Raw genomic sequence first — 21,779 nt, forward strand, 5'->3', positions numbered from 1 at the left:
ATAGTAAATGATCATAGTAATCTAGTATATGATAAACCCCCAAATCCAAGCTTTTGGTACAAAAACTCATTATTTGACAAAACTGCTGGGAAAACTGGAAAACAGTATGATAGAAATTAGCTAGAGACCAACATCTCACATTGTATACCAAGATAAGGTCAAAATTTACACATAAAGGGTGACACCATTAACAAATTAGAAGAACTTGGAATATTTGTCAGATTTATGGATAAGGGAAGAATTTAGGACCAAAGAAAATATAAAGAGCATTACAAAATGGAAAATAGATAATTTTGATTTTATAACATTAAAAAGTTGTTGCACAAAGAAAGTCAATGCAACCAAAATTATAAGGAAAGCAGAAAACTTGGGGAAAGTTTTGGAACAAGTATCTTTGATAAAAATCTCATTTCTCAAATATATAGAGAACTGAGTCAAATTTATAAAGAATACAGGTTATTTCCCCAGTTGATAAATGGTCAAAGGATACGAAGAGGCAGTTTTCAGACAAAGAAATCAAAGCTATATATAATCATATGAAAAATGCTCTAAATCACTATTGATCAGAAAAATGCAAATTAAAACAACTCCAAGTTATCACCCCATACCTGTCAGAGTAGCAAATATAACCAAAAAAAGGAAAAATATTGGATGTTGGAGGGGATGTGGGAAAACTGGGACACTAATGCACACTATTGGTGGAGCTGTGAACTCCAACCATTCTGGAAGGCAATTTGGAACTATTTCCAAAGGGCTATAAAACTGCGCATACCCTTTGATCCAGCAATACCACTGTTAGGTCTATATCCTAAAGACATCAAAAAAGGGGAAAAGATCTATTTGGACAAAAATATTCACAGCAGCTCTTTTTATGGTGGTTAAGAATTGGAAATCAAAGGGATGCCCATCAATTGAGGAATGGCTGAAACAACCTGTGGTATATGATGATGATGATGATGGAATATTATTGTGCTATAAGAAATGACAAGTAGGACGATATCAGAAAAACCTGGACTTACATAAACTGATGCACAGTGAAGTGAACAGAACCAGGAGAAGGTTTTACATAGAAACAGCAGTATTGTTCAATGAACAATTGTGAATGATTTAGCTATTCTCAGCAACACAATGATCCAAGACAAGTGGAAAAGACTAATGAAGAAGCACACTATCTTCCTACAGAGAAAGAACTGATCCTGTTTAAATACAGACTGAAGCATGCCAATAAACAAAGAAACAAACAAAAAGAAGCAGAGGAGTTTGTATTTTATCTCGGGGCAATAAGGAGCCACCATTGTCCAGTGGCAACAGGGAGGTATTTATCACCACTCCACTAGTATTGTAATAGCTTCCCAAATGTTTTCCACAAAGTTGCCCAAAAAAGGCTCCTAAGGCTCCCAGTGGCTGACATTGTCACTCCCCTATTCAGAAATCTTCAATAGCTCCCTGTTGCCTCTATGATAAAATAGACTATTTAGCTTGATTTAAGGCCCTCAAAAATCTGGTTACAATCTATCTTTGCAGTCTTCTTAGAAACAAAACAAAACCCTCACCCTACCTGCTTTTACCTGGTAACCAAACTAAACTGTTAGCTGTACACTTGCCCAGAAATATTGCTTCCAAGCATGTGCACACATCTTCTGTCCCTTGGTTGTGGAATGCCCTGCTTCTTCACCTGGACCTTTCATGTTCTGTTCAGCTCAAGTGCTACCTGTTTTGTGAAACTTTCCCTGACTTCCCCAAATATACGTGTTCTCTCCTTTCTTTAAGAAAAAACCCTTAAGTATTTTATATGGATTTTCCTTTGCCCTACTTAGTACTTACTTTGTGTATATGGGTATGTATATTTTATGTGTGTATAACACATAAACACATCACACATTATACTGTCCTTCTCCTCCCAACCCTCCACCATAGAATAGAAGGTCCCTGAATCATGTACTGGTTTTGTTTTTGTCTCTGAGACCTCTGAGTGCCATATAAAAAATAGAAGCTTAATAAAATATCTGAGTTGAATGGAATGCCTTTTCACCTTGGACAGTAATTTAATGTGGGCTTCAATTTCCTTACATGTTAATTTAAATGAGGGAATTGGACAAGATCAACTCTAAGTCATCTTCTGATGCTAAATTCTAGGGTTTTCTGTGTAACTTGCAAGTTCTAGAAGAGAGGAAGAAATCCTAATATACTTAACGGCTGCTTTTATACTACTTTATGAAAGCACTACTCTTCTAAAGGCACCTAAGTAAACTGGGTATATAAATGCATTTTAAAAGGTTATTTACTTGGTAATTGCCTAAAATGGTCAAGAAATTAAATTTTAGTAGAAATCCTTCAGTGGGCAATAATAAAAAGGAAATTAGGAACCTTTGAATATTTCATATCTTCTTAAGGTGGGAATTTAATATAACAAGTTCTATGTCTAGGATATAAATGTGAATAACACATTTAAACCTCCACATTTATTTTATTTTACAGAAATGTGTCCTAACCAGAAACTCCATTATATAAAAAGAAACTACCCTATTAGTTTGCCATAGGGTCATTGCTTTTGACTAATAAAACATACCCATTTGCCATCTCCTGGGGAATATTTTGGCATTCATCGTCTTTAAGCATTAAAATGTATCTTCTCAAAACTATCTGGTAGCATTCCTGAACCTGTCTACTTAAGAGAATAAAAAATATCTTCTTGGTTTCTGTGTGAAATGAATACTATAGAGAAAATGGGTTCAAAGTAGGCAAGTGGATTTCTTCACATATATGGCAGTCCTTGAAAAAGTTCTTCAATATTTTCCAACTGGGTCTGTAATGTATTTTTCCCCATTGTTTCTTCTGTGTGATAATGGGAGAAAAGTGGGGTTTTGTGGCTGTTTCTTAAAACTGAAATGGTTAAATTAATCTTAAAGAAATTACTAAGTGCTCTCCTCTTAAGCTCTAATACAATGCTGTGAATGCATCTTACAGGCAAAAACAACCTCATACAAAATGAAGTGTCAGCATTGTATGATATTTATATAGAGAACACTGTATTTTAAAGAAATACTATCACCATAATAAAAAGAAAAGGTAATAATTTATATAGAGAGATTTAGAGTAAAGAATTAAGAGACAGAACACTTTCAAATATGCTTATGTAAATAGACCTGAAAGAGGTTACTATGTGAAAAAGAAAAAGTATGATTATATCTATATATGTATATGTCTTCATAAGAATGGGAATTTAGAGATTTCAGAAAGAGTAATATTTTTTAATGTATATGTCCAAATTAACTTCTCAAGGTTTTTTGCTACAAGTTCAGAAAGAATCCTGGGACTTTTCAGTGGGGGCAGAAGGACAAAAACACTATAGCAAAATGAAAGTTTCTGAATTTCCAATTTTTGACCATCTAAGCTTTCTCCCAAATAGCATGCTTAAAAAGAAATAGAAATGGTACTTTTTTACATAATTGCACATGTATAACCTACATCTGATTGGTTACAGCCTGGGGAAGGGGAAGGAAAGGAAGGAGGAATAGAATTTGGAACTAAAAACTTTAAATAAAAATGTTTATTTAAAAAATGAAATAGAAAGAACCCTTAAGGGGAACTTAAAAATACAACAAAAATATGTTCTCAATTTTTAAGAAATGCCCTGTTTTGACATAGCATAGTGATTCAGCATGATGTTAATTGCCTTTATCTTTCATTTAAAGTTCACATATTTAAGGTTTTTAGAAACATCAAATACAAAAATGAAACCACAGCATTAAATTTATAAATTTAATGTGGCGCAGTGGATAGAGCACCGGCCCTGGAGTCAGGAGGACCTGAGTTCAAATCCAGCCTCAGACACTTGACACTTACTAGCTGTGTGACCCTGGGCAAGTCACTTAACCCCAATTGCCTCACAAAAAGAAAAACAAAAGACTTGTCCATTCTGCCTCGATGACATCTCTTATATCTACTTCTCTTCAATCACAGCCATCAACTTTAGCTCAGGCCCTGATCACCTCTTGATTGAATGACTGATCCTGGCCCCTCAGTGGCTTCTCTCTGCAGAGTCACTCCCTTCTCCAATCCAGGCTCCACAGAGTTGCCAAAACAATTTGCATCTGACCATATCTCTCCTCTCCTTAAAAATCTTCAGTGGCTTCATATTACCTTTAGTATAGGATAACATTAAAGCCCCATACAATCTGGCTCCAGCCTACTTCTATAGACATTTCATCTCACTCCCCCTCATGCAGTCTGTATTTCAGCTACAGGAGCCATTTTGTTGTTCTCCCTCCTGGCCAATTGCATCTCCCTCTCTGTGCCTTTACAGGCTCCCCCAGGTCTGGAATGCACTCCCTTTTCACCTCCTCTATTTAGCATCCCCAGCTTCCATCAGTGCTCAGCTCTTAGGATCCTTGTTACAGGACATCTAGCCTATTCTCACCCAGCTGTTAGCACTCTTTTCCTTTTGAAATTACTTTCTATTTATCTGTATTCGTGCTGCATACGAATACCATGGCATAGGCTAGTAGGCTGGCTTTGGAGTCAAGAAGACTGGATTCCCTTCCTGCCTCTCACACATATATACTAGCTGTTTGACCATGGGCAGCTCACTTAATCTTTTGGTGCCTCAAATAGAAATGAATACAAATTACAGATAAACTGCAGATCTGCATTAGTGGATGAAATCACAAATTAGTCTGTACAAAATAAAATTGTGCTGCTTCTCTGGTTAAGACCCCTATAACTTACCTAGAAGAATATAAGCTCCTTGAGGGAAGGGGCTATTTTGGTTTTGTCTTTATATTCTCAGTGTCTCACACAGCACCTGGCACATAATAGGCACTTAATACTTATTGACTGATCGAGGAATTTAAATGCTTGCTGAAGTATATCTGTGGTTATGGTTTTGTCATTAACTCTAGCTCCTCACTGGAAAACATATTGACTCTTTTAAAACCGTTAACTCTACAGCTATCAGTTCTTAACCTGCTAGTGTTCTTGGTTATAGAAGAAGATAGTGAACAAGTAATAATCATTTTGGTCGATAGACATGTAATTATTTACATTTCATTTTAGCAATAAAATAAAGGTCCAAAGAGAATCATTATTTTTTATAAAAAAACAAATTTCCTATGGCTATAACTATAAGAAATAATGTATTACAAGCTAGAGAAATTATGGCAAAATTTTCATGTTTGAATTATTAGAATTTGTATATGAAAATTAGAAGTGTCCCTACTTGAATTATGCATCTAAATACAAGAAATATTCAGAATCTTAAGCCTGTAGAATAGAAAAATTCCCTAATTGGAAAGTTCAATATTCTTTTACTAGAGATAATATAGTTAAAACCTGAGCTTTGCTACATTTAACTTTTAAATCAAATAAAGCCAGTTTCAACTGAACTCATATGTGATAAAAAGAGAGACAGTGAGATTTTAAAATGTTGGTAAATAATTCTGATCTTATTGCCAATTATTTGGGGGTGGCAACATAGTATATAGGAGAGGTAACTATACTGACTTCAAGTCAGGAAATCTGTGTTCCAACTCTGTCTCCATCACTAACTAGAAGCCATTTCTCCTTTTCCTCACTGTAAATTATGGCGTTTGGACTAGATCTTGTGTAAGGTCCCTTCTAGATCTAAGAACAATGGACTCCATGATTCTACTTCCTGCAGACCAAATACATGTATACTAGCTTTAGCATACCACTGCCAACAAAGTATTCAGGTCTTAAAAGTCATCAACAATACTGGGGTGAGATCCCATAAACAACCTACTGCAGAAGTGGTGATTTGTGAGATTAAAATTCTTCAATCCCAAATTGTCCACTAATTGCTCAAAACATTTATGCTCTTGGGGCAGCTAGGTGGCACAGTGGATAGAGCACCGGCCCTGGATTCAGGAGGACCTGAGTTCAAATCTAGCCTCAGACATTTAACACTTACTAGCTGTGTGGCCCTGGCCAAGTCACTTAACCCCAACTGCCCAGCAAAAACAAAAACAAAACCAAACAAACAAAAAACCCAATTTATGCTCTGCAATTTGGAACCACACCCAAAAGGCTGTAAAACTGTGCATACCCTTCAACCCAGCAATATCACTACTAGCTCTATATCCTGAAAAGATCATAAAAAAGGGAAAAGGGCCCAAATGTAAAAAAATATTTATAGCTGCTCTTTTTGTGATGGCAAAGAATTGGAAATTAGGGAAATGTCAATCAATTGGGGAATAGCTAAACACGTTGTAGTAAATGACTGTAATGGAATACTAATTGTGCTGTAAGAAATGATAAGCAAATGGATTTCAGAAAAACCTGGAAAGACTTACATGAATTGATGCTGAGTGAAATGAGCAGAACCAAGAGAACACTGTACACAGTATCAACAACATTGTGTGATGATCAACTGTAACAGACTTAATTCTTCTCAGCAATACAATGATCCAAGACAATGCCAAAAGACTCATAGTGGAAAATGCTCTCCACATTCAGAAAAAGAACTATGGAGTCTGAATGCAGATTGAAGCATGCTATTTCACTTTTGTTGTTGCTTTGTGGCTGTTTATTCTTTCTTGCATTTTTTCCTTTTGTTCTGATTCTTCTCTTACAACATGACTAATGTGGAAATATGTTTAACATGACTGTAATGTATAACCTATGTCAGATTACTTGCTGGCTTTGGGTGGGGGGAGAGAAGGGAGAGTGGGAGAAAAATTTGGAACTCAAAAAATGTCTTTACATGTAATTGGAAAAAAATTTTTAAAAACTAAATTTTAAAAAGAGACAGTAACAGTGGTAAAGCACCGGCCCTGGATTCAGGAGTACCTGAGTTCAAATCTGGCCTCAGACACTTGACACTTACTAGCTGTGTGACCCTGGGCAAGTCACTTAACCCCCATTGCCTCACACACAAAAAAAAAGAGACAGTAAGGAAAATAAAGCTTCTCTGAACAATAACAACAAAAAACAATTATGCTCTGTAATAAGTTTCCACAACGATCAGTTTAAAAAAAGCAAGTCAGCCAATCAGATGTTTTAATTATATGACAATAAAAAAGGGATTCTTTTAAAAACTGAATTTAGAGTAAAACGACTCATTCGGATGCCAATAATAGCTTAATGTTCACAGATTTTCCTACATGAACACAAACATTGCCTTCCTAACTAGAATGAAAGCTCCTTGAAGGAATGGACTAGGGCATGCATTTTTCTTCCATTATTGTTTTCAACAAAGGATTGAGTACAGTGGTACATAATTTGACATTATTTTAGACAATAATAATAAAATCCATATTATTTTTAATACATGTTAATATAAATCCCTGAACCATAACCAAATCATGAAGCAGTTCTGCTGCTACTTCTCCCTCTGTTTCTTCAAGACCAAGAAGGAAAGTCACCTTGCTTTTCTTTGCAACACTGCTATGAAGGTAAAGGCTGCTTTCATTAGAGGAAAGAAAAAGCACCGCATGCTACCTGAGATCAGAGGTTTTCACCATTTAACTCTGGGCACAACTGATGCTGCAGAGGCTCCACAGCTGCTCTGCCCTCTCTGACCAGGAGAAGGAAGGTGATCAAGCAGACACAGTATGTGATTTCAGTTCAGATTATGGAGAACTACCAATCTCCAGACTTTAATAGACTTTATTGACTTTCTAAGTCAGACACCCTGAAATCCCAGAAGCTCCACTCCCAGATCCGCTGTGTTTGTCTCTTAAATGCTGTTGTTTCTCTTTCCATCAAGTGGCCTTGTTATCATAGGACCAAAGAGAATGTGAACTCATCAACTAGTACTTTCTCTCAGAGCTATAGCTGAGAATCCTAACACTCTGGACAAATTAAATTGAGGTGTATTGGGATGTTGAAGGGAGGGGTTAGTGCAGCAGCAACTGTAGTTTGGGAGATAGGTTCTCAGTACACTGGTTGTCCTCTTCCTAGACTGGTAATCCAAATTTGTAACTTCATAGTCATTCTTAATTTCTCCCTTTCCCTGGATCACTGTTATGCCCCTGCCTTCAATCTAATCACTTGTCTTTCATAACTCTATAACATCTCAGGAATATGTTCCCATCTCTTCATATCACATGGCCACATTCTATTTCAGGCCTTCATCACCATTTTCCTGGTTTAATAGAATAGCCTCCTGGTTTATCTGTTTCATAGTCTTTGTCCTTTCCTGTCTATCCTTCACAAAGCTACCCAAATCTAACCATGTTACTCTCCTGACTGAAAATCTTTGATAACAATATTCCTTCTAGGACAAAATACACATTTCTTGGCCTGATTCTCTATAATATGGCTCCAAACTACTTTTCCAGACATATTTCTTATGAATCCTCTTCATCTATTCTATGTTTAAATCAAACTGGACTACCATTAGGTAGACATTACATAGCCCACTTCAAAGAATTTACAGGAAGTATTTATTGCTCGTGACTAATGAATTTCTTCTTCAAGGAGTCCCACAGGTACCTTTGGGAAGCCTTACCTAATTATTTTAGTTTTTAGTGCTTTCTCCTTTCTTAAACTGTTTTGCATTTACTTAGCTGTTTACAGACAGCATTCCTTCATTGAGATAAGTGACTGTTTTGTTTTTGTCTTTATATCCCTACCACTTGGCACACAGTAGGTGTTTAACAATTTCCAAATAGAACAAAAATTTAGCTTTGTTAAAAATAAAGTTAGGTCTACAATAGTGGGATATATAAAGGGTGTCTCCCCAAATTCTTTGATAGAGTGTGATTTCATTAGTGTGAGAACGCCCCCAAACTGTCACAGATCAAAATCATTCCATACTTTTTCTCCTTGCAATTCTTGTTAAACAGTTCAAAAATGATCTATCTACCTTATGGGAACTTTCCTCTAGTTATTTTACTATTTAGAGGGTATCAGCTCAAGCTATTTTGTAACTTTCTCCTGATATATAAATTGCCCACTTCCTTTATTAGTTATACATGTTTTTAAAGATATCTTTCCACTACTTCTTTTGAGCACTCCATCTTCCAACAAGAGTGATAAGCCTGAGCTTATCAACATATTCCGATCCTTTACATGCATAGTGGAAAAGGTCTGCCTTCTTTATTGGTAGACCAGAACTCATTTGGAACTAACTCAAGTCATATGGAAAGGTCCTGTGGTCCTTAGGGTACAATAATAAAGCAGAAGATGATGCATCTTCTTTATGCTCATTTCCATTGATGGCTATGGGGGCTCGACTAGAATCAGGATCAGTTGTATGGAGGACACTGCAATTCCTATAATTCTTGTACTGTCTGTCCTGGGCTGTCTTTACTGCACTGAGAGGAGATGGTAGTCAAAGTAATGATTTAACTAGCAAGGCACATGCCAACGCCAGTCTCTCCCTTAGGACTTCTTGCTGCTTCAGCTAGGTTGGCTTGCCTGTCCTTGTCATTCAGTTGGTCATTGGGTGGTTGTGGTTATTGTGGTAATGGTAGGACCCCTTAGCAAAGGTCTGGCTCCCTTGGAAGATGCATCTACTAGACGGGGGAGAGTAGTGGAATTAGGGCTGGTGGTTTGGGGGGTGCTGCTATTGCTTAGGGTCCTGCTCAATAGTGGTTTTTGGTTGGCAGTTGCAGTTGGTGGTTTCTGGAAACAGGATTTCCTCTAGCTTTCATTTCTTTAGGATAAATGTTAGTAAAGTTTTCACTGTTTGGATTTACTTTAGTATTCTGAATTAATACGATTAGGCATTTTCTCAAGATACTAACATATCCTGGGATCAGCAGGATTACAGGCTAAATATTAACTTACACTAGGCTTCCTCCCCCATCCCTTATTATTGCATGTAAGATGAAGGTTTAGTAAGTACAATTACTTAAAAGTAGCTTTCAAATACTCTAGGATTACATGTTGATCTAAATAAGAGACAATGAATTTGACAGTTTATTTAAAAGCTATGATATTTTTCTCTATACTCATTAAGCTGTTTATGCTTTACAGTTAATTTTGATTTATGAGGACTCTACTCCTCATTTATAATTCTCATGCATTCATAGAATTTCCTGTTAACCACTGGGATAATTAGAAAGCAAAGAGTAACGATTCATTTTTTAAAACCCCACTTCATTTATTACTAAGGAGAACATGATTTTTTTTTTGGGGGGGGATACTGTTTACTCAAATAGTTTCCCCATAGGTCATAACCACTGTCACCATCAAGTGTCAAATCTACTTTGTGAGCTCAACTTTTTAGGCTGTATACCTAATACAAAAAGTGTTTCTTTTCTATTGAAAAAAAAGTTAGTTGGAATACTCAAATAATAAGAGGCTAATGAAAGATACTAAGCAGCAAAGGGATATACAGTCCCATTTTTAATAATCAGTAAATTAACAAACTACATGCAAGAGGAAGGTAAACTTTTTAAAACTTTTTATAATAAAAAATTCTGCATGTAGAGAAAAACTGTCAACAAGGTATTTTCCCTTTTACTTAAATGCCATCTACTTCAGTAATGGCTTCAGATGAAAAGTCTCACTAGCTTAGGAGATTCAAGACAACATATTCAAAAATAATACCAAGTCTTTTAATTTGGAAGATCTATATTCTTTTCTTATCACAGCTAAGAAAAAGAATGTCTTAATATTTTTTTCTAAAAAAACCCCAACAAGCCTTTTTTCTTTAAAAAAAAAAGGGAGGATTCAATTTTAGCATCATTAAAAAGTCTGGTTATAGAAATAGGGAACTATACATGTGGAACATTATATAATGTCAGATTTTTTTTTTGATATGGTTAGTTGTGATCAACTGTTTTTCCCCCACTTTTATTCTTTGTTATAAAAATGACTTTCTGTAAGGGTTCAGGGGGATTCAATGGAAAATTTATTTCATATAAAAAGATAGTAATAGAAGTTTATCTTAAAGAAACAACTGATTACTATGAGCTTTTAAACCCTTTCTTTAGTAAGGAACCAGAATTTACCAAAAATACGGTCTATTTTAAAAGAGAGTGAGTTTTTAAAATTGTTCTTTTTCTTTGTTTTACAAAATAATTTTACAATGGCACTTTTTAGCATAAGGGTCAAATTTAAAGTGTAATAATCCATGTTTATATAGAATTTTAATGTTTATGAAGTAGTATATTATTACCTCCACTTTTTAATTGAGGAAGCCAAAACCCAGGGAAGTTAAGTGACTTGACTAGCCACTAGTTAAGTGAATGAGTCAGAATTAGGTCTCCTAATTCTAAATCCAGAACTTAATTTGGCTCTGTATCACACTGCCTTTAATGCAGGTGAACTGGCTACTAAAAAAACAGTAATGGGGACAAAGGTGCCCCTGCCCCCAAAGAAATTATAGTATCATTTCTTTTTTTGTGTGTGGCTTCTATTCTCTCCCACATGACTTATTCACAGAATGAGTCTAATTACTATGTTTTAAGCGGACTCAGCTCCCTGAAATCCTCAATTTATTATTATAGGGCAGAATTGTCATCTTTCAATTTTCTGGAAGAAAATGAACTGAATATTAGGAAACTATACTGTGAGGGCTTTTGAAACAAGAGCAAAGGAAATGGAATCCTGTTTGGTGCACTGAGAACCTCAAAGATCCCAATGAAGTTTAATAAAAGGATGGGTTTGTTTCATATTCTAAATCAAAATATCCCTTGACTTCAGGATTCAATTCTCTAACTCCCCAACGCAGTCGAATTTCATAGGCTGTATTGTCATATTATAAAAGTAATAGGCAATGAAAAACATTTTAATCAATCATCATCTTCCTGTCTATATCAAAATAGTTGTTAATTAATTTCTAAAAATTCACTGTGGTGAAATACTGCTATAAGCAAAAACGATTTCCATCTCCTGGCAGCCATCCTTTCCTGATAACCCTCTGTGAACTGGTCTTAAGAAACACATAACATCCTTCACTGGCCCTATGCTCAAAGCTGTTTCACAGAAACCTGCCAGAGCTTATACTATGATGATATAGTCTGAGAACCTATGCTCACTTCCACCATAGGATGAAGCATTGGAATAGGTGTAGGACTCTATCAAGGGACATGTTTAGAGAAATTATTTTTTTTGTATTCATGATAACAAATACTTGTGTGTATGGGAGAAGGTTGGGGGGGGAAGAGAGGAAGAAGGGGGTACATCCCCTACTAAGAATTTAGAAAGAAATTTGCTTAAACATGCTTGTCTTCTTGCTCGAAGTCCAAGGCAATTTAATGTACTATGACAGGAAACTGATAGAGAATATGATGGCCCAATCTTCTCTACAGGTCTGTAGTTTACCAATAAATCTCCAATCTTTAATGTTGCCAAAACCACATTACTCTGAATATACTTGAAAGTTTAGGCTCCCCAAACTTGTATGCTGTAGAATTAAATAAGGGTATGTAATAGCTGGTAAAAATATCCTGTGACCATTTTGAAGAAATTTTGGCTTCTAACAGGTGTATGTGTTTAACCACATATACATTTTCCACACACTCAGTATGGATATCTAATTTCCTTTTTCCTGATTAATTACATGTTTATCATTAGGGCGAGGTTGGAATTGAGGAGGATACAGGGACTAAAAAAAAAATCCTTTGTGCCTAATTCCAGGAGAACAAAGGATAAGAGTCTGAAAAAGAAAGCAATACTGCTCAAGGTGCTATAGAAACGAATTCCACTAGAGCTAGTGAGTCTTCAGGTGATAGCATTCAAAACATCAAAAACAGATTAGGGACTGGGGGAATTAAAGTCCCTCATATCCCATTAACTAATAAACTATAACTCATGGCGATCCAAATATCCCTAAGATATTGTACACATTACATTATTTGAAAATGTCATTTAGAAACTGTATCCTTTTCTCAATCACTTCCATTAACGGGGGCTCTGAGATTCACGAGAATTGTAACCTAATAGGCTTTCCACAGGAGGCTGGCACTACATTGGGTGCTGACGGATTGAGTTAAGATTTAGCTCCGTCCTTTTCTCTAGATATTTTTCAGCAGCACACCAGGCTAGTAAGAGTTATTTGGTAGGAGATAGAATTGCTACGCCCGTGGCATACAAGAAGGGGTCTATGTGGGTTGGGGGACGGAGCAGCAAAGAGATCCTGAGCTGTCTTCAAAGAGACCTTGGCATTGGCTGGAACTACGTTTTGGGCGCTAAATAGCACTGACGATACAGAAGGGAGTCTAGAAAGAGATAGTGACATTTTCTCCGAATATCTATATAAGGACTAATACGTTGGTGGAGCTCAATAACCTTGACTGTCCTTTAAGGGGAAGCTGTGCAACTTCTCTTCTGAAACCCAGCACAGTAGGTCGCCCAGACTAGGAGGAGCTTCTAGCCAGACTCCACCCTCTACTCTCCTTCCAGCCCCAGGAACACGTGCCCTCCCTTGGGGGAAGGCCAAGAGGAGGGCTCCGCCCCCTTGGAGCCTTCTGCGCAGGCGCCGACACGCCCCTTCCCTGTACGCCGTGGCGTACACTCTTAGCCACACTGTTCCTCCCACTTGTACTCAACACCGACCCCGCAGCCCCGCACCAAGTCCCCTGTACACCCCGGTGAACTCCCAGAGGCTTATTTTGCTAAGCCAATCTAACAGGCCGTCCCTCTCCCACCTCCCAGCTGAAGTGAAGCCTGCGCCGCCCCCCTACCTGAAAGCCGGGCGAGAGCGGTGGGCGGGGGCTGAGCGGGGAGAGGAAGGGAGGGATGGGGCGGAGGAGGAGGGCAGCGGTGCTGATCCGGCTCAGCCCGCAGCCCGAACTGAAAAGGACCGACAATTGGCGACGGTTGATACAGTTAGGGCTGGCTGGCTGGCGGGCAGTCGCGTGCTCCCTCATCTCGGCTTCCTCCCAAGCCCTCTCTTTCTCTTTTCCTTTACTCCCTTGGTCGGTTCCGGTACCCGAGCTCTAGCAAGGATGCCGCGCGCCACCTGCCTCGGCGCCCCTAATAACCACAGCTCCTGTGGTCAGGTGGCTGTGCGCGGACCGCTCAGTCATTGGTTGGGGCGGAAGCGAGGCGCTGCGAGATTGGCTGAAGGGAGGGGCTTCAGTCTGGGGCTGGGCGGAGCAAGACTAAGAGGGGTGGGGTTCCGGGGGGAGGGGTATAGGGAGAGGAGGGGCTAAGGGGGCGGGGCTTGAGACCAGCGGTCCGCGCCTTTGTGCTCAGCGCGCGTTCAGCTCCGCCCGGGCTCCGGCTGCAGCGCCGGCTGCATCAATAATTCAGATCGGCGGCAGCGGTGGGAGCGGGAGCTGGAGCCGGGCGAGAGCTACCCAGGCAGCGGCGACGGCTATGCATCCAAGGACTGCCGCGCAGCGCCGACCGCTTGCAGGGCGCTCCTGAGGGCCCCCAGGAGCGGGGGTCGAGTTTGGGCAGGTTGCAAAAGGAGTGAGCGGCAGTTTGCAAAGCAAAGCCCCGGGAGGAGAGCTGCGAGCGCAAAGCTACTAGTGAAGCTGAGTGAAGGGGAGGAGAACAAGCAGCCCCAGCGCGGGAGGGGGGGGGCGGGGGGGCGCGGACAGACAGCCCCGGGGTGGGGGGGTGGGGAGGGCTCCGGAGCGATGATGGGCGCCCTGGAGCTGCTGCTGCTCGGTGCAGCTTGGTTGGCTGGGCCGGCTCGTGGGCAGAATGAGACGGAGCCCATCGTGCTGGAGGGCAAGTGCCTGGTGGTTTGCGATTCCAACCCCACGTCCGATCCCACGGGCACGGCGCTGGGAATTTCCGTGCGCTCTGGCAGCGCCAAGGTGGCTTTCTCCGCCATTCGGAGCACTAATCACGAGCCGTCAGAAATGAGCAACCGTACGATGATCATTTACTTTGACCAGGTGAGTAGCTCCTGCCCTCTGGTAGCTAGAGCCTTCGGGCTTGGGAACGCGGGTAGGAGGGAGCCCTGCTGTGGGGTCCCTATCCTGCAGCTTTCTGGAGCCTGACATCTCTCTTCTTCCTACTCCCACTTCCCATCCCTGTCCTTTTGTAGGTACTAGTGAACATCGGGAATAACTTCGACCCGGAGCGAAGCACTTTCATCTCCCCACGGAAAGGGATTTACAGTTTTAACTTCCACGTGGTGAAAGTCTACAACAGACAGACCATCCAGGTCAGCCCCGGGCAACCCTGACCCCAGGCGACCCTTGGGAGTAGATTTCCTAGGGCTGGGAGGGTGTGAGGCGGGCTATATGATGGGGCTGCAGTGGTTAGATGGAGGGGCTGGGTGCGATTCCATCTTCCTGGAGAGATGCGCGTAGGAAGCCAGGAGTGCTCGGGGGCTTCTCATCGTCAAGGTTAAGGTTTCAGCTTCCCTGCCCCTGACTGTCTCCTGTGCCCCGTTTCAGGGACAGATTCTCCATCCAGCCTGCAACCTCAGGCTCAACAGTTATCTCCTTAGTTGCCCTACTCTTTGACTACTAGGGCTGAGTGGAGGTTGATGGCTGAACCCTCGTTCAGCACCACGGACAGGATCCGGGCTAGCAACCTCGGAGACCTATTTCCCGTATTCCTTTAAGCTAGCTGCTTGGATCTTAAGCAGGGGTGTTGGGGGCTAGGTGGCTCCCGTCGTCGCCTGCCTGAGTCTCTCTAGTTTTCCCAAGACAGTGAGGATCTTTGAGCCTCACAGGGAAAACGCAGGAGGTGGAAACTTCAGTACTGGGCAAAGGGGGATAGCTAGGTGCCTATGGAAGACAAGAACTTGTATTTATGGCTAGCACCTGTGTGCCTAATTCGAGGATTAAGTTATTGGGTTTGGATACAAGGAAGAGAACATAGTCCAAAAGAGAGATTTTTAAGCACCCGACGCTGCGCTCTGGCTCAAGGATACCGGTAGTCCAAGGGTTCTAGTGGCACTGGTTTGCTATATTGGAGAGTGTAGTGTTAGGACGCTACAATATGACCCGCCCTCTTGAAAGAAGCAGCCAGCACAGAGACAGCTGAACAGAGCTTATTCCGTGAAGCTGGTATTAGGGACATTAAATCTGGATTTCTTTATTCCTGAATCCCTTAACTCTGTAATTGCCCTTTCAGATACGTCTAGTGGCTAATAGAATCTTTTCGGTGCTAAGGCAGCACTTAATTAAAAGCTTTGGTAAACGTTCAAATTTACTGTCTCCTTTAGCACGGTTGCCTTCAGACACCCAGCAGAGGCTATCACCCAACGTTTCTAGCAGCAATCAAATTGTCTGGATATCCTTCCCCCCACCCCCTTTCCCCCTCTTGCCTCTTCTTCCTCCTCCCCTAAGAACTTCCTGTGTTAAACTGCAGTCCGACCACCCCTCCCTTCCTCTCCCCTCACCTTTGTGGATATTTCTCCTTGTCCCAGCTGGTTGCTTGGGCTACACGCTGTCTGCTCAGCTGACTCGAGCTGCTTTTTTTCCCCTTTTTTTGCCTCCAGGTGAGCCTGATGTTAAACGGGTGGCCCGTGATCTCGGCTTTCGCTGGGGACCAGGATGTGACCCGAGAGGCAGCCAGCAATGGTGTCCTAATACAAATGGAGAAGGGGGACCGAGCGTACCTCAAATTGGAGCGAGGGAACTTGATGGGGGGCTGGAAATACTCGACATTCTCTGGATTTCTCGTATTCCCTCTCTAAGGAACTAACTCATCGCTGGAGCTAAGCGGAGGGAGTGAGAGGGGGAGAATAGAGAGAAGGGGGAGGGAGAAAGAAAGAAGGAGAAGGAGAGGTAGAGAAAAAGAAATCGACAAGTGTGGAGAATTTCCTGCGAAGTCCCAAGTTATAGCCAGGTATAAAGAGCTCTGGACAGCAAACTTCTAAAGTTCACTTATAAAAGAGAAACTAAGCCCCACTTAGATCTGTGTACATCTGTTTTGAAGAATACCATTCCTCTCCCCATTTTGGTAGTCGTAGTCAAGAAAGAAGCTGCCTTGTAATTGATTTTTTAAAATCTCCAATTGCAACATGCTCTTCCTTACTCCATTTATCCTGACCCCAGATTTAGCTAAATGAAAGGTTGTATTTCAACAGTGTAAGCTACCATATCCTTTTCGACTTCCCGACCCCACTCTGTCCCTCTAACGTTGTTCTTGGCAACTTTTTTTTTTCTTTTTGGTTGTTGTTGGTAGTGGAGTTTTCGTTTTGAGAAGCACTCCTCATCTTAAACTCCACCGAAGAATTAACTACTGGAAGGGTTTTGTTATGTTTTGTTTTTAAATACACAGATGCCATGGTGAAGGAGAAAAGACTGCCTTGCTGTTGAATGACTGACAATTAAAAAAAAAACAAAGGGGGGAGGGGGAAGAATAATTTCTACGTGAAGAACTATTCCCAGTGAAAACTGGCAGAATAGAGCATCTTTGTATTTCTATGTAATATTCTAAGTGATTGTGAACTATTAAGGCTGCTCAATGTTTTGGTCCTTGGTTTGCTCTCGTCGAATGTGTCCCAACTAAATGCCAGGAAGTATTACTGACCTTTTACTCTCTTACTCTGTAATATATGTGTGAATATCGAGAATTTAATTTGGCTCTAATACAATAAAGTTTAAGTGGGACTTTTATTTTTCTGAAACAGAAAGAAACAGGGTTTTTCAGAGCAACCCTCGAGCCCTCCTAGGCTGGAGGCGGGGTCAGGAGGAGAAAGCGGTTCAGACGCTTAGCTATCTTTAGCGCGCTTAACTGAAGACTGGGCCAGGAAGTTCTAGCCCGACCGAGCGGGCCTGTCCAACCCGCCTAACATTTAAGATGCCCTGCGTCTCTGCGCCTGCCTCGCTTTCTGCTTCCTCGCTGCTTTTACTCAAGACTTAAAAATTGGCCGACCCTTCTGGTGACAGCAAACGCCCAGACCAGTGACTGAAGTGCAGTTTGAGAAGGGAGGCGCAGCACCAAAAAGGGAAGATTAATCCAAATATGAAACCACCCCGGGGCCTATGCAGTCAGCTGCCCACCATCTTCTGGATTCTCGGGACTGGCTCCGGTGACATTTTATATCACCCTCTCTGGAATCACCAACCTGTCTACTCCTCTCTCGGTCCGCTGTTCTGATTTGGTTTCTGGTCTTTAAGAGATGTAAAAATGCTTTAATTTTGCAGTACTCAGAGATGACTACTTTTATTAAAAAGGCCTGTCCGCGATTCTGACTGTATCTGAATATAATGTCAAAGCAAAAGTCTAATAAACAACTTCATTTGAAGACTTAATGGAAGGCTGGCGGAGTCGGAGGCCTGTTTATGCGGGAGACTCGGGAGGCTTTGGGCCCAGGCTCTGGGCGGGACTGGGGAGAGGGTACCCAGCCCTAGGAATTTCGGAGATGTACAGTAAAAGTCTTCTGGCTTCACGCATGATTTTCAGCCCTTCCAGGGTTAAGTGTCTTCTGGTTATCTCCAGACCCGAGTTTCAGGAAGCAATTTAATTAGCTCCTAGGGGGGAAATTAATAGTAGCATAATAAGCAACCCTTTCTTATTTATTCACGGGACTTGTCTGGATAATAGTTTCACAAGGCAAGTGGGGACTAGGCTGAAGCCCAAACCTGTCCGGAGTATCCCTGCATCTAGCCGCTTTCTCTTCTCTGTTGCTTGCCTTCTGAAAAGCCTGATGTTCCTGAAAACAGGCAGCTTTCTCCCTACTACTCTTCATCTAGTCCCAAACTGTGTTTACAATGACTGGGTTAGTGACCATCTCCTAGGGCTTGGATATTTGACTGAGTTTCTTTTTGCTCATAAATAACATCATTTGCAACTGAAGATTACTGCAGACTGATGTCAGAGTGAGAGTAGTCCAAGAGGAAAATAAAGAAAAAGAAAACTCATTCCTCTGTCTCCCTCCCCCACCTCCTTCCCCTCCCCCATTCCTCCTCAGGACTTATTCCTTCTGCCTATTGGGTGGCCGAGAGAACGAGGCTCAAAAATCAACAGTGGCCACAAACTTACGAAGGGTACTCAATGGGTCCTGAGCATCACTACTCTCCACACGAGGCTTTTCTTTCTGGTGGCAGAGGCCGAAAATCTAGCTGGCATAGAGGTCGATTTGCCGGCTCTGGTTTACTCAGGTGGTGGGTTCCCCGGCAGAGGTGACTCCTGGTTGAGTGTAGGGCCTCTTTTTAGAGTCTTATAGGGTGGGGAGTCTGGACCCAGGAGCAAAAGCCACGGGGCCCTTAGAGTTCGCAATTTTTCTTGGCCCTTTCAGAAGTCTGAGGGTGCTTTGCTCATTTTGTTGGGGTTTTTGTTTATTTTTGGTTTTGCTCTTTTCTTTTCTTTCTTTCTTTTTTCCCCCTGCCTAATGTCGCTGCATTTGCAGTCTCTCGGTTACTGCCTGGGAGAAAACCGTGTACCTTACCTTCTGCCCCCTTGGGGTTTCGGATGCCGGAAGGCCTGTCTACCCTCATTCCTTTAATGATCCTATTCCCGCGGGCGCCCTAGATCCTTGCCCCTCTCAATCCTTGGCCTCGCTGAAGGGTTCTCTCCTGCTTGGCTGGCGGTGGGTCTTGGGGCCTGCAAGAGGGCGGAGGAATTCGAGCGCGTCTCGTTCTCTAACAGCAGAGGGCTGAAGGCTCTGTGTCTGGGATGCCTGTGGGACCTCCGTTGTGGGTCCAGGAGATTTGGAGCTGAGGCTGGGTATGGCTTCGGCCCAACACTAGTAGCTTTTTCTTAATTCGCAGGCTTCGGACCTGTATCCTAACATCTGGCTCGGATCAGCACTGCGATCACTGCATACTTCTCCCTCAGCGGTTCCCCACAGGTACACTTCTCGGTTCCTACCGGGCGGTGCACGCACGAGATCACTTCTTCCCTCTTTCTCTGCTTTTCCTGGTAAGCCTAGAAGCCTTGGAACGTGTTCGAACTGTCCACCCTCCGTGCTGCTCGTCCACTGTAACTTGGCTCCCTTCCTCTACCTGAAGTACCTAGAAGGGACAAGAAATGAGACCGGGATTGTGGGGTAAGACAGGTGTGGAGGGGAACAGCAAAGATTTCTTCTGCCTATAGACCCATCTAGCTGCTCGGGGTTCCACCCCTGAAGCTTTGGTGGAAAGAGGAGGCCTGTCCCGGGAGGTTTGGATGCCAGGAAGGAAGGAAAGAAATGAACAAGCATTCGTTAAGCGCCTACTATTGCCAGACACTGTGCTAAGCACTCTACAAATATTATCTCATTTGGTCTAGGGAGAAGGGTTGTTGTTTAATTCTCCTACTGATCCGAAAGGCCATGGCTACTATGGAACCTGGCTCTAGCAAGTCTTGCTCGCTCAGATTCTGAGGCAGAGGCCGAGGAAACCTTTGTTTTTCAGGAAGACCCAGAAAGTTCGTTGTCCATTTCTAAGCAGGCCTTTAAGGTCAGGCTGAGGTTGGATTGTTGACATGAGCTATCAGGAAAGACTCTAGAGCTTCCCAGAGTATAGCCCACATCCCTCAATTCCAGTATCCTCTCAATCTGGGGCTCCCTCAAATTCATCATTGGTTTGGAGTGTTTTCCCTTAATCTTTGAACCACAGCTAATGGTAAATACCAGGGCAATTGATTATTAATGCAAATGTTACTAATGTTAAATAGAGAATTCAAACATCTCTACTTCCCTTAATATTTATTTTTATTTTGGAGATGGGAGTGGAGTAGGAAGAAAGAAAGGAGAGATGAAGCACGATGAAATATAAATACTTGAATGCACTACTCCTGCTCAGCCTTCAGCCTGCTACTGTGATCTTGCTGGAAAGAACAGAGGCAGGGAGTCAGGCCTCCTGGATTCTAGTTCTAGCTCTGCTATGAACTAGCTGTGTGATCTTAGGCAAGGCAATCCCCCCTCCCTCCACTTACACCCCAGTCCTTATTTATAAAAGGAGAGAGTCTCAGTACTTGATCTCCCTTCCTGCTCTGAAATTCTATGCTTTAAAACATAATATTCTATTCATATAATTCTATGCTTTAAAGCAGTGGTGTCAAACTCAAATAGAAACTGGGATCCACTAATGGGAGCAAAAGGATCCCCATGTGCTCCATATTAACTTAGTTTTAAAATGATATCTAGTTTTATAAGATTTATTTATTATTAACTTGTAATATTTATTTTTATTTATTGTTCATTAATCATTTGTTTATTTAAATAAATAATTTATTTGATTATTATTAACCTTATTTATTATTAACTTAGTTTTTAATGATATCTAGGTTTTATTGTATTTAGTTAAATATTTTCCAATTGCATTTTAATCTGATTTAGGGTAGCAGCAGTGTTGTTGTTATGGTTGACACCCCTGGTTTAAAGGATCCCTCTAGCTCCCAAATTCTATATTCTAGGGTTATGTTCAGTTCTGCCATTCTGTGTCCTAACATTTTATGTTCTAAGGTCCCTTATATCTTAAACATTATGTAGTTCTATGAATCCTATCAAGTAAATATTCCACGGAACCTCCAACATTAAATAGGCCCTTTTGAGAGTTTTCAATTATGGGGTAATAATAAACTTACTATTATTATATTAGGGTAACCATTTCAGCTTCACACAAGAACAAGTATACATGTGGATATTTTGTTAGCTGGATGTAATTATGAATTGTTTATGATCAACAAGGTTATTTCTCTTTCCACATGTCAACATATAAACAACAGTTCTGGGCATTCATCCATTCAGTAAACATTCATTAAGCTTATACTATGTTCAAGGCTTTGATGCTCACATCAGTTCTCATGTTGCTCTGGCTTAAGAAAGGTGTGACTTAGGGTACATACATATATGTGTATGCACACACATACATGTATAAGTGTGTAAATAAACCATCTGGTATTCTATTGCCATAGAGAATTGAATGCAAATGTCTTAAAAGATGCTGTCCAGGAGCCTGATCTTATGAAAAGGTAGAGAGCAAGGTGTGTTCTCAGGATAAAAGGATCACTAATTCAGAAGT

The 21,779-nt window shown here is 41.2% G+C and overlaps 1 protein-coding gene across 1 annotated transcript; it reads left to right on the forward strand.

Moving 5' to 3' along the window:
- Window positions 1–14,483: 14,483 nt before the first annotated feature.
- CBLN1 (cerebellin 1 precursor) lies at window positions 14,484–18,086 on the forward strand. The gene is made up of 3 exons (XM_043988702.1): window positions 14,484–14,765; window positions 14,918–15,037; window positions 16,325–18,086. Exons 1-3 carry the CDS (start codon window positions 14,502–14,504, stop codon window positions 16,520–16,522), a joined length of 582 nt encoding a protein of 193 aa, XP_043844637.1. The 5' UTR covers window positions 14,484–14,501; the 3' UTR covers window positions 16,523–18,086.
- The last annotated feature ends 3,693 nt before the right edge of the window (window positions 18,087–21,779 follow it).

The sequence above is a fragment of the Dromiciops gliroides genome, chromosome 2, assembly GCF_019393635.1.
Source record: "Dromiciops gliroides isolate mDroGli1 chromosome 2, mDroGli1.pri, whole genome shotgun sequence".
NCBI classification, from domain to species: domain Eukaryota; kingdom Metazoa; phylum Chordata; class Mammalia; order Microbiotheria; family Microbiotheriidae; genus Dromiciops; species Dromiciops gliroides.

Bases quoted from the DNA above. Each gene is read 5' to 3' on its own strand.
- CBLN1 (XM_043988702.1), top strand. From the start codon at position 14,502: ATGATGGGCGCCCTGGAGCTGCTGCTGCTCGGTGCAGCTTGGTTGGCT. The intron at 14,766-14,917 runs GTGAGTAGCTCC...GTCCTTTTGTAG, and splicing joins TGATCATTTACTTTGACCAG to GTACTAGTGAACATCGGGAA. The intron at 15,038-16,324 runs GTCAGCCCCGGG...TTTTGCCTCCAG, and splicing joins ACAACAGACAGACCATCCAG to GTGAGCCTGATGTTAAACGG.